At 49.1% G+C, this 12,010-nt stretch overlaps 1 protein-coding gene across 3 annotated transcripts; it reads right to left on the bottom strand.

Annotated features, from left to right (window-relative positions):
* Nucleotides 1–1,176: 1,176 nt before the first annotated feature.
* ECSCR (endothelial cell surface expressed chemotaxis and apoptosis regulator) lies at nt 1,177–10,526 on the bottom strand. 3 transcript variants are annotated; one of them, XM_037509179.2, is made up of 11 exons: nt 10,377–10,526; nt 6,939–6,983; nt 6,595–6,645; nt 6,399–6,458; nt 5,940–6,074; nt 5,494–5,541; nt 4,443–4,556; nt 3,986–4,084; nt 3,734–3,770; nt 2,950–3,046; nt 1,177–2,486 (listed from the first exon to the last, which is right to left on the bottom strand). In XM_037509179.2, the coding sequence occupies exons 1-11, from the start codon at nt 10,435–10,437 to the stop codon at nt 2,478–2,480; spliced, it is 756 nt and encodes a 251-aa protein (XP_037365076.1). In that variant the 5' UTR covers nt 10,438–10,526; the 3' UTR covers nt 1,177–2,477. The 3 variants fall into 3 exon arrangements, with proteins under 3 accessions (XP_037365076.1, XP_037365078.1, XP_037365080.1); XM_037509181.2 differs by lacking the exon at nt 6,399–6,458; XM_037509183.2 differs by lacking the exons at nt 6,399–6,458; nt 6,595–6,645.
* Nucleotides 10,527–12,010: the final 1,484 nt, after the last annotated feature.

Genomic DNA, 12,010 nt, shown 5'->3' with positions numbered 1-12,010 from the left:
TATTAAAAAAAAAAAAAAGGTATGGGTCTCCTTCCCCACCTCCATCCCATCAACCAGTTAGGAGCCCTCAGCAGTCAAGACTCTTAGCTGTAGGAGCAAATGCCTTGATCCTGCAGTGGGGGCACTTCATGGATCCGTGGTAGTCCATGTTGCCTGCTACGATTACCAACTAATCATTTTACTTCCCAAGTATTATTCCATTTTACCTACCATATAGTGTGTGAAGTAGACAGGTCAGGTAGGGATCATTAGCCCCTCAACATATTGATACACTGGGAAATGTAACTCTGGAGAATGTAAAAGACTTGCTCAACGTTACCTTAGAATTGTCTCTTGCTCCCAACCAGAGTTATTTATACTCAAAAATTCATTGTTCATTTTTTCATACATCTAGAATATAGACTTATAGAATTTAAGAACTAGAAAAGATAATGAAGGCCAAGTAGTCCAGCCACTTCACTTTTAAAGTTCGAAAACAGGGCCTCCCTGGTGGCACAAGGGGTTAAGCACCGCACTATGAAGCAATCTGTAGCCTCTGCAGCACAAGTTCAATCCCAGGCAGACCAGGGAGCAACCCACATGGTGAGGCAGACCTCTCCAGTCTCGCCCGCTGCTCCCCTCAGCAGTGTATTTCAGTCAGTCTGCCTGTTCTGTCCCCCACTCTGTCTCTAGTGAATCATCTCTCTCCCCCGCCCCCCGCACCTCTGGCCTATACCCCAGCTCTTGTATGCATAAATAATAAATAAATCTTAAAAAAAAACAAATAAATAAAAGTAAGAAAACAGGATCTGAGATGGGGCATGATTTTTGCCAAAAGTCAAGCAGTAAGTCTGTGACAGAGCCCAGTCTTGTAGTCTTGTGACCAGATTTCCTGCACCTGAGAGCCAGTTGTCGTGATGAAGATGTTGGATGCAAGTAGAACAGACCTCAGCATGTTACAGGCCATGCCCTGGCTGTTTTTAGGAGTCAGTGGGTTTCTTCAGCACATTTGAATATTTTTCAATGAGACAGAGAAAGTGAACTTTCTGTTCTAAGCTTTTCCTCTCATACCACTTTGTAAAGTCTAAATCAGAAGAAAAGAGCATGTTGTTGCTTCAGAATGGGTAAACTGTGTTCTAAACAGCAAATTAACAGATTTATAAATTCAAATTTATTAATTTATTAAATTTAAGCTTATGGAATTGAACACCCTATACAGACATACACAGATGACTCCTGCCAGCCAGGATACATTTCCAAACCAGTCATAACAGAGATGCCGATTACTAAAAATACAGGTAACTTCTTTCTTTTCTTCCTCCCCTTTAAGTGACTTTATAGTAGGTTTTAAAAATGTTCCAAAGTACCTAGTTCCTTTTTTTCTGTTCTAGCACAGAAATAACTTCGTGGGGTCAAGTGGGTGGGTTTTTGATTGTGAAATCATAGACCCGTGCTTGCTCCAAACCTTCCCAGTGATACTCCCATGGCCAGGAACAAAGAGTGTGGGTCTGCCTGGAGCAGGCAGACTTGCCCTCATATTATTCAGCCCTCATATTATTCAGCACTCACAACTGGCATTTCCTCGCCAGAAACTGTTGTTCCATGTTCTTCATCTCCAAACTTCAAACTTTTTTAGCAGTGATCATCAGTCACTGTTGACAGGTCCTTTTTGCCCCACTCTGTTGCGGTGCTTAGTCACCTCGGTCCTACTTAATAAATCAGGTGACCCAAGGCCCGCCCAACAAAATGTCTCCCCCACCTCCCAGGTTTCTCAGAGAGCTCCCCATGGAAGTAGAAAGTTGCATATATGCCTTGCCTAAGGAAGAAGGTTCCGGGCCTCCCTGGTAGCACAAGGGGAGCACAGCACTGTGAAGCTATCCGCAGCCTCTGCAGCACCAGTTCCATACCCTGGCTGGCCAGGGAACTACCCACATGGCGCGGCAGACCTCTCCTGACTCACCCACTGCTCCCCTCAGCAGTGTATTTCAGTCAATCTGCCTGTTCTGTTCCCTGCTCTGTCTCTGGTGGGTCCTCTTACCCCCCACCCCACACCTCTGGTCTGTACCCCAGTTCTTGTATGCATAAATAAATCTTTGGGAAAAAAAAAGAAAGAAGTTTCCAAAGTAGCTAAGAAAAGCACATGGAGGCGTAGAACTTAAAAGAAAGTAGACAGCAGGCCAGAAAATAATTTTAATGCAAAGTAGTCCACTTTGTCGTTTTCCTTGCTCTTGTTCTGTACGCTCTTGTTTCCTTGCTCTTGTTCTGTACCTCCTTCCTGTGACTTTGAGGAGGTGGGAGGAGCAGGCTGTATTTCACCTGGGAGTCCCTCATATTGCTAGGTTGCTCCCAATCTGGAAGAATGCCAGTATCCTCTAGACCTCGGAGTAGATGTGACTCAATTAAATAATTTACAATGCCGTGCTGATCCCATTGCTGTTCTCCTTTTAGTCCCTGGTCAACTGCATCGCTCTTGGCTTCATGGGGACCCAAAGTTGCTTCTAAAGAACCTGCGAAATAAAAACATAATGAGGGAGGATCAACTTCCTGGGAGTGGCAGGGAAGAGGAGAACAGAGTCTGGCTGGGTCTTTGAAAGCATTTCCTTTTTGGCTAAGAAACTAGAGCATGTGGGCCTCCCTGGTGGCACAAGGGGTTAAGACGCAACCTGTGAAGCTGTCTGCAGCCTCTCCAACAGGAGTTTAATTCGCAGCTGGCCAGGGAGCAGTTGCCCACATGGCGCAGTAGACCTCTCCTGTCTCGCCCGTTGCTCCCCTCAGCAGTGTACTTCGGTCAATCTGCCTGTTCTGTTCCCCACTCTGTCTCTGGTGAATCCTCTCAACCCCACACCTCTGACCTAAACCCCAGCTCTTGTATGCATAAATAAATATAAATCTTAGGGGAAAAAAAAAAGAAACTAGAGCGTGGGGATAGGAGGAGAGTAAGAAAGGAGAAAGGAGCCAGGAAAATTGTACCTTCTCTGCTGAAGAGCATCCTTTGCTGTTATTCATGTTAATATTCTTCATGGAGATGAGGGTGATGCTGTCTTTCTCTCCATTGGCTGTGGAGCAGCTAGAAGGGGACATGAGTGACAGAAGAGAGCGGGGAAGTTTTGAAATATAGATCTTTGTTTTGATAAACCTACATTTGAGTTTATTTGGACATAATGAAATAAAAGCGTGCTTGGAAGCCAAAAAGACTTGTATTTAAGTCTTAGTTTTACTACCTAGTCCCTGTGTGATCTTGACCAAAGTATCAATACATCCTCTCTTGGACTCATTTTTTTAATGTATAAAATGCAGTAATATCCACCTTGAAGAATTACTGTAAGGATTTGAGGTAAAATTACAAAATGTCTACCATAGTGCTTGGTACAAAGTTGGGATTCAATAAATGTTTCCCAAGCTTAGAGGGAATGTCTAATTCAAGCGCTGAGTCAGATTGTGAGTTCCTATACTTTTGATGATGGGGTTGTGTTATGAAGTCTTAGTTCCCAGCTGAGAGTTGTAGTTCATCTCCTGTCACCACCTGATTGTTTCCTTTTATGTCTACCCCCATCCTGCCCACCCCCCGCCCTGGCCCCAGTGGAGGCTGTCAGGATTTCAAGAGAGAGAGAAAGTGTGTGTGTGTGTGTGTGTGTGTGTGTGTGAGAGAGAGAGAGAGAGAGAGAGAGAGAGAGAGAGAGTATTGTTTCCCTCCTGGAGTAGGGGAATGGAGGTCACATAGACAATTTCTCCCTCACACCCCCGACAGTCTTACCTTTCAGATATCCCGGAACTTCCTGGTTTCTGGGGATCTGTAGAAATCCAAAGGCACAGTGGGGAGTCACATGGGGTAACTCAGAAGCCCAGCCTGCCCCTCAAAGTTCACCCAAGTGGACCCTCCCAGTTCGTCCAGTGGTGATTAGGTGCTGTTTCTTCCTTCAACTTCAGTTGAATGTCAGTCCCAGAATCTAGCTCTGGGTTCCCCAGAAAGGAGGGCAAAGGCAGCCCTGAGGGTCAGGGCCTGTACCTTCAGACTCTTTGTTCTTCCGACACTTAAACCTTAGACTGACCACACTGACTAGGACGATCACCACGACCACCAGGATAACAATGAAGCTGATAACACCTGAAGAGGGAAAAGGATGGGGTGAAGGGCAGGCAGAGGAGGAGGCGAAGGGGGAAACAGGAGTCCAAATTCTCTTCCTGGCTAAGTACTGTGTAGACAGGCTCTGGCAATTTCCCTTCTCCGCTAAACAACTACGCTCTCAGCCTGGTGCCCCTGGCCACAGTGGGCTCCATGGCCCTATCCCATTAGACTTCGGAACTCGGAAAGCCAGAGAGAGCTGGCTGAAGGGCCTGCTCACCAGAGCCTTCTTCACCAGCAGGGACAAATGGGCGAGATTTGAGCTTGTGTTTGCAGGCCCAGAGTCCAAGTCAGTTCAGGGTGGCATCCCCTCCCACACCCCACCTTTTCTCCCTCTCACCAAACGCAGCCACAGTGAGCACTGTCTCTGACGTGGGACTGGGCAGGATGGTCAAGTCTTCTCTTGTCCTCAGGCTCATGGTCGCTGATTTGGGAGTAACATTTTGAGAGGTGTCTAAAATGGAGGGGGAATGGGTGCAACATGAAGGGACTGACTTGACCTATCAGAGAGAGAGCTAGCTCCCCTCCTGCTTCCCCTAAGTAACCGACTGCAAAGAGAGCTCGCACCCTACTAAAAAGACTCCTCCCTGCCACTCTGACCAGATCCCAGGAGAAAGGAGATCAGCCCTGTGGTGAAGTGGGGTCACACGAATAGCACTGCTGGTTGTTCTTGTTACCAGTTCCAGAGGCCTCCGGAAGGTTAAAAATGCTTCCCTCGTTATAATCTTTTTTTTTTAAAGATTTATTTATGCATACAAGAGCTGGGGCACAGACCAGAGATGGGGGGTAGGTGTGAGAGGATCCCCCAGAGACAGAGTGGGGAGCAGAACAGGTGGATCTACTGAAATACACTGCTGAGGGGGGGCCACAGGCGAGTCAGGAGAGGTCTGCTGCGCCAATTGGGTTGCTCCCTGGCTGGGGATGGAACTCATGCTGCAGAGGCTGTGGATTGCTTCATAGTGCGGTGCTTAACTCCTTGTACCACTAGGGAGGCCCCCGCTCATTATATTCTTTCCACTACCTGCTAGGGGTCCAGAGGAAAGGGGTTCACGCTGCAGAGCAAGGGAGCCAGAGTGGGCCAGGTAAAGCTATTTGTGTTTTGCTACGCATGGAAATGGGAGGGAAGAGGGCACAATTGTTTGTGTCCAGGCACTGATGTAAGGAGCTAGACTGCTAGTGGGGGGCCCTTTCAAAAAGTGGTCTGGTCACCTGTCTCTCCCTGCTTTCAACTTAACCAGACCTGATTACTATTCCATTTCCTTATCTTCACCCCGCCCCTCCCCCCCCCCAAAAAAAAGTCTGGGAGTGTCCAAAAATCCCAAAGTCAAGGGTTAGGATGAGATAAAGGGCCAGGCGGGGTGCCCTTTGCTATGAGCTCAGACATGACGTACCTTCACTTGTGCTGCCACTGCTGCTGTTGCTGCTTGGGACACCTGTGCCTGCATCACGAAACAGCATGACCGAGATGGAGGATGTCACCCCGCCCAGCTGGCGGATGAAGCCAGCATGCCCTGAGAAGTGTATAGCCCCTTCCCGACCTTTCCTGGCCCCACACATCATTTGAGTTCTCCAACTCCTCCCTTTCCTACTCTGTGCCTTCAGTAGTCCCAAATCCAGGCTCCCTTCACCTTCATTATGGCCAGGCCAAGTTGCTGTCTCTATTCCCCATCAAACTCCTCACATCATCTCCCAAACCAGGGTGCTGTTGATTTGGATCCTGGCCTTGAGACCCCTCGTTGTTGGGCAGAACCTGGGCCTACTGGAGATGGGAAGATAGGTACCCCTCATCCCCCAGATAGGGCCCAGTGTTTCTCGCCCCCCAATCCCAGGGTCTCACCAAGTCCTGACGTGTGCTTCTGTGGCTCAGGCTGAGTCAGGTCTAGCAGGGATGAGGCGTGGCTATCCATGGTGCTTGACCTTGACGTCGTGGATTCACTGGCTAGCACAGGGGTCCGTGAGGCCTCTGGCGCTGCTGTGGATTAAGAAGCATATGTGGCCAGATTAGGCCCTCAGCCCTCATGTACACAGGGAGGAAATCCTCCTTTTCTTTACGGTTTTCAATTCCAGAAGGAGCCATCCTCTTTCACCTCTGAGACTTTACCTGTGCGGTTCCCTCTGCCTGGAACATGCTCTGCCCCCCTCCACCCACAGTCTTCAGCTGATTAACTCCTAGGGTCTCAGCTCAGCGGTCACTCACTGTACTGTCACTAGTCTATACTGTCCCTCAGAGCAGATGCTGCCTGCCTCCTCACTGGGCCCTCCCCAGAAGGCACGCAGAGTCTGAGTGGCAGAGTACCTGGGGTACTGGTGCTGCACGGAGGGCTTGAATAGATGGGCTCTGAGGAAAGACTATTTCCTGCAAGGACAGAGGCAGATGGAGTTGGAGATGGGGCAGGTTTGGTGACACCACATTCCCTCGCCCAACTGAGGACCCTTGGGCATGGGGTGGGGGAGAGGTGGAGATGGGCCCCTCAACAGCCACACTCGCTCACCTGTGTTGGGAGAAGTTGGCTCTGTGGTCAGACTGAGACTGCTGAAGGTTCCTGAAACAAACCATGTGAGCCTAAAGGCTTGCCGCCTCCGATTGCTCAATCTCCCTCTCCTCCTCTCTTCTTCTAGTGTTTCTCCTTACCCCACCCCCCACCCTTAATCACTCACCTTTCTACTCTTTCAAGGTATGTTAGAGTGGGCTAAGTTGAAAAAAGTTCCTAGAGGATCTCAGCCTCAGATGGCTGAGGGCTCTGACCCCATCCCTAATCTGAGATCAGAGGTCCTTCCACCCTCCCTAAACTCTGAGGCCTACATGCTGGAATCAGTCCTCTGTGCTTGGTCTTACCCTGAGGGCCAGATGGCTGTGCTGTTGTGGGCTGGGAGTTGTAGCCTGTAAGAGAAAGCAAAAACATACAGACTCCGTGAATCTCCTGCCCAGTGCAGAGCCTGTTGGCGTCTCCTGCCCGGGCCTTTTGACTTTGCAAACCTGCATGCTGGGAGGTACACACAACTGGCAGAGGACTAAAGGATGTGGCTGCAGCTGATGGTGCTGACTTCCTCTGGTACCACGACACAGTGGCCCCATCGCCACTACCTTGTGGCTCAGGGTTCTGGAGTCCTTTCCTGTCTCCAATACCACATGGGTTTTATACCAGCCTGACACGAGGTCAGGGGAAGGTTATTTCAAACTAGCAATGTAACCATGGACAGAGAGCAACCTTTACCACTTCTCCCTGTGAATATTGTCATCTTGGTCCTGCCCTGAGGGCAGGACATGGAAGGTGTGGTGAATGAGACAGGGCTAGGGATTGGGGTGGTGTCTTGGGCCATCTCTCGGCCCTCTTTATGCTGGAGGTAGGGACGCACACAGGAAGCAAGTTCAGAGGTAAATACTGGAAGCTACAGAATGGGCAGCCAGTTTATTCTCACAAAGGCTTCTTCAGAAATGGTCCTTGTTGACCAAACCCAGAGAGAAGGCTCCAGTCAGAAGCCCGCGAGCTTTCTCGCATGTGCTGTGGGCCTCTTTGCAGATGTGTGCGTGTGTGCACGAGTTATATGGGCCGCGCTGTATGTGTGGGACCTGAAAGGTCAGGTTGTGTTTGCTCATTTTCCACAATGAAATCATTCTTGAAACCTGTGAACAATACGAAAGGAAAACAACTGGGGAAGTGGAGCCGCCCAGCTGGGTTCCCGTCCCGTCTCTCCTCTGGGGCTGGGCCTGAAGCCTCTGGCCCTCCTGCTCTTCGGGCCCCTCATCATCAGGAAGGTACCCAGCCTGGATCTGGATGAACAGAAAGCTGGGGGCCGGCGCCCCGCCCAGCCCAGGGCAGCCTGCTGGCCTGTTTATTTTCCTTAGCCACTGCCTTCCTCCATTTGGCTATCACTTGAATTCTGTGAAATTAATTGTTTTCAAGCCCAAGCTTGGCCAAACCTTGAACCAGGTTTTTCCAGGTCACCATCTCTGAAAGCCTCATTCCCTCATTGGGTGGCAGAGGGAGTAGTGGCGGGGGTTGATTAAAAAGGGACTTAGAGGGCCTCCCTGGTGGCACAGCGGTTGGGTGCTGGGTTGTGAAAGCCGCTGGTTCTATCCCCGGCCACCAGGCGAGGGTCCCACATGGCGCGCAGACCTCTCCTGCCGGGCCCGCTGCTCCCCTTAGCAGTGTACTTCATCAGTCTGCCTGTTCTGCTCTCCCCACTGGCTCCCCACTGGCTTCTGACTGTACCCAGTGCTTGTATAAATAAATAAATAAATCTTTAAAAAAAAAAAAAGGTGGGGACTTAGAACTTGTAGGTTTCCTAGGCGAGAGAGAGGTCTTCCCAGGTGGGTCTTGGGAAGCCCTTGCAGTTAGAGGCACTTCCTGAAAACTTGAACTAGTGACTGATCAAGCATACCTAAGTTCTAAGTTCTATAAAGTTTTAACTTTAGTTGTTGGGGGAAGGAGACACACTGTACGGCCTTCCACAATTACCTAGAAATAAAACTAGATGTTCCTGAGTCACAAGCTCCAACTCCCAGTAGCCTGATCTCTCTTTGCTTCCTTCCCACTCCCCCCACTGGAACTTTTGTTGCCAGTAGATTCTTCTGTAAGTGAAAAAGGGATTTAGGGAGCTTTTGTTTCTATAGGCCAGGGTGCCTCTGCCCCCTAAGCATGCAGACAGCCAAAGAACACTGGCTATTAGGATTTCTTATTTTCCTGGCCTCCCTTCCCTAAAACCTACCTGCTTTGTTCCTTCCGGCCTATCTCTCTTCCCCTTTTACCAGCCACTACCCTGTTTTTCCTTAGCAGCATAGTTTAGTAGTTATAATCATGGATTTTGAAGTCTGACGGGCTTGAGTTCAAGTCCTGTTTCTGTTACTGTCTTACTTGGGCCTCAGATCCCTCTTCTTTAAAATACAAGTGATTTTAGTACCTCCTAAGTGGTTGTGAGGATAAGAAATTGCATATAAAGCTATAACACAGTGCCTAGCAGATAATCCATGCTCAGTAAGACATTTTTTATTTTTGCCTCATTCTCTCAAATGCTCCAAGTCCCAAGTTTGCTCTGAATCCCTATCCACAGTCAAGTCCCTTGTGGGTCTTAATATCCTCCAAAGGATTCCTTAGACCGCTGCTCTCTGAGCTTGGGAGGGCGAGAGTGGCTTAGGTGGAGCTCACCCAGGGCACTCCCAGCCCTGCACCTGCCTGGAACAGGACAATGAATAGGGAAGCTGGAATAAGCAGAAGCCGTGAAAATTCAGCTCACGAGTCTCACCTTTTAATTTCCTCTCTGCCACCTCTGCAGTTTCTACAACAGAATCGTACCCCAACCTCAGAGCAATCTGTGTGACTATCCTGGGACCCGGTGTTGGGGGCCAGGGGATGTAGGTGATTAGGGTTTGAACTCCAGCCCATGGGCTTTTAGAGAAATGTCTGATGCTTCCAGAAGGCTGAGTGTTCTGGTACAAGGTCCTCTCTTCTACCACCAAGTTAGACTCATTATTCCTCCCGTCCAAGCCCTCTTGTATTCACTTTCTTCTGTTGCTTTGAACACAGGCTCGTGAATCTTCCATAGGGGACTCTTGTCTGGTGGGGTGGGGGTGGGGCAGGGATGACCAAAGGGAAGTTGCTGCCCTGTGAGTCAGAATGTCCTGGATTTTTCATGGTTCCCAGCACTGATCCTTAGTGAGAACACCCCTACTCCATAACACATGGGCTAACAGTGCTGGTGCGAGAGGTGTTGTTTCCGAGTCCTCTACTCTGGAGGTCAGCTCGTCTAGCCCCCTGCATGAAAAAAGTTCTTGGTAGCTAACCTGAGTCCCTCTTGCTGTGATTTGAGTTTAAAGTCAATGGCAGGCATTTCCAGGTTGTTTTTTCTCATATGGAAGGGAAAAAAAGATCATCTCTCAAGCGCAAGGTACAGACAGTAATGTGCTACAGCAGTGAACAGTGGCGCTGCAGCCAGACCAGGGGCTTGCTGGGCCAGCCAGGGCCTTCTCTGGTCCGAGCACACCCTGGAAGTTGGTCTCCAGTCTCAATCACACAGAGACGGTCACAGCCCACACATTAGGAAACCAGCCTTTGTGGAAATTTCCCCATGAAAGAGTTAAACCATTTATCTATTTTACCCCTGCCTGGTAATGGCTACCTCCTGATAGAACTGATCTTCAGAAAAAGGCTCTGGAATTCCCCTTAGATACAACCCCCATGGAAAACATGTTTGGTATGTGATGTGAAGGAGGGACAAGTACCCAGGCAGCCAGTGTGGGAGAGGAATGCTGAAGGAGCGAGGCCAGTCCTCTTACCTTGGAGCAGGAGGAAGCAGAGGATCATCCAGCACAGCTGCATCGCTCCGAAGATCCCCATGTCAGCTGGGTCGTTGTGGGCTGGCAGCTGCTAGTTGGGTGGAAGCTCTGTCCATAGTGGAGAAGAGAGAGGGAGTGCTGGGGCGGGGTGAGGGGTGGGGGTTGGCTCTCCAGGAGCTTCCTGTCAAAGAATAGAAGGAAACAGATTGGGACTGGCTCCAAGGGGCCCTGCTCAGACCACAGTCCAGATGAGGACTGAGGATGTATGGTTGTAACACTGTGTACCCCCATCCCCCTGCCTGGGGCCCCACGTGGCCTGGGCCAGGGCCTCTATGTCTCCTCAAGGCTTATGCACAAAGACCAGTGAAAGCAACCTGGCCCCACACCCCTCTCTGCCCCTCTGAGGAGTCCATCAGCTCCTTCCACGCAAGACCTGAGGGATTCCTGGAGTCTGACTCCCATCCTTTCCAAGCTGTTCCAGACCAGCCTGCTCACCCACCAACCGCCCATGCCCATGCGCTCTAGATTGAATTCTCCGCATTCCTCTCCCTCTGCAGCTCCCAATGTAGATGGGACACCCAACATCTTTCAGGGAGTCCTTACAAAGGACTTGTTTTTACAAAGTCTTGTTTTTTTTTTTTTTTTAAGATTTATTTATTTATGCATACAAGAACTGGGGTACAGGCCAGAGGTGTGGGGGGTGAGAGGATTCACCAGAGACAGAGCAGGGAACAGAACAAATGGATTGACTGAAATGTACTGCTGAGGGGAGCAGTGGGAGAGTCAGGAGAGGTCTGCTGCGCCATGTGGGTGAGCTCCCTGGCTGGGAATCAAACTTGTGCTGCAGTGGCTGCTGATAGCTTCATAGTGCTGAGAATTAACCCCTTGTGCCACCAGGGAGGCCCCACAAACCTTGTTATTCCTAACAAAAACAGGAGGATCACCAGGCGGGTCCTATTCCAAGCATCCTTCTCTTGGCGCTCCTCTCTCATTGGGGACAGATGGTCCCCTTGCTTAATGCACCCTGTCCTTAATCTCCACTCCCCCCTCTCCGCCCCCACTCCCACAGTTCTTTTTCTGCAGACTTGGGCCAGCATTTTCACTTTTTTCAGTATCCCTGAGACCTGCCACCATGCCCAACATATAGTAAGTCCTCAGCAGATATTTATGGAATTAAATTCAAATATTAAAGATCAGAAAAATGTTACACATAACCCCACCTCTTCAGTAGAATTAATATCATTATGAATTTCCTTCCAGTGAATGTCTTCCTGTCTGGAAAATATGCACAGGCATATGCAATCATTTATATGATTGTATCTTTTTCTCCCTTTTTTAAAAAAAATAAATATTTTATTTGAAGTGACAAATGTACAGAAAAGTTGGAAGTACATTACACAGAACTTTTTTCTCTGAACCATTTGAATTGCCAACAAAATGCCTCATTGCCCCATCATTCTCAAATGCTTAAGTGTGTATTTCCTACACACAAGCCCAGTCTCCTGCATAAGCACAAGGCAGCTATCAAAATAAGGAAATTAACATTGATATGTTAACACGTTCTAATCAGTTACCATTTAAATTTTTTAAAATTTATTTACTTATGAAAGAACCGGGGTACAGGCCAGATGCGC

This window comes from Talpa occidentalis, unplaced genomic scaffold (assembly GCF_014898055.3).
Source record: "Talpa occidentalis isolate TD23 unplaced genomic scaffold, MPIMG_talOcc4v2.1 talOcc4.13, whole genome shotgun sequence".
NCBI classification, from domain to species: domain Eukaryota; kingdom Metazoa; phylum Chordata; class Mammalia; order Eulipotyphla; family Talpidae; genus Talpa; species Talpa occidentalis.
The sequence above is the reverse complement of the archived record's forward strand: the minus strand, read 5'-3'. Positions and strand labels throughout refer to the sequence as shown.

Excerpts from the sequence above, each read along its gene's own strand:
- ECSCR (XM_037509179.2), bottom strand. The coding sequence starts at position 10,437 with ATGGGGATCTTCGGAGCGATGCAGCTGTGCTGGATGATCCTCTGCTTC. Across the intron at positions 6,075-6,398 it reads GTGCAGCACCAGTACCCCAG|CAGCGCCAGAGGCCTCACGG; the intron begins GTACTCTGCCAC and ends CTTAATCCACAG. Across the intron at positions 5,542-5,939 it reads GAAGCACACGTCAGGACTTG|GCACAGGTGTCCCAAGCAGC; the intron begins GTGAGACCCTGG and ends TTCGTGATGCAG.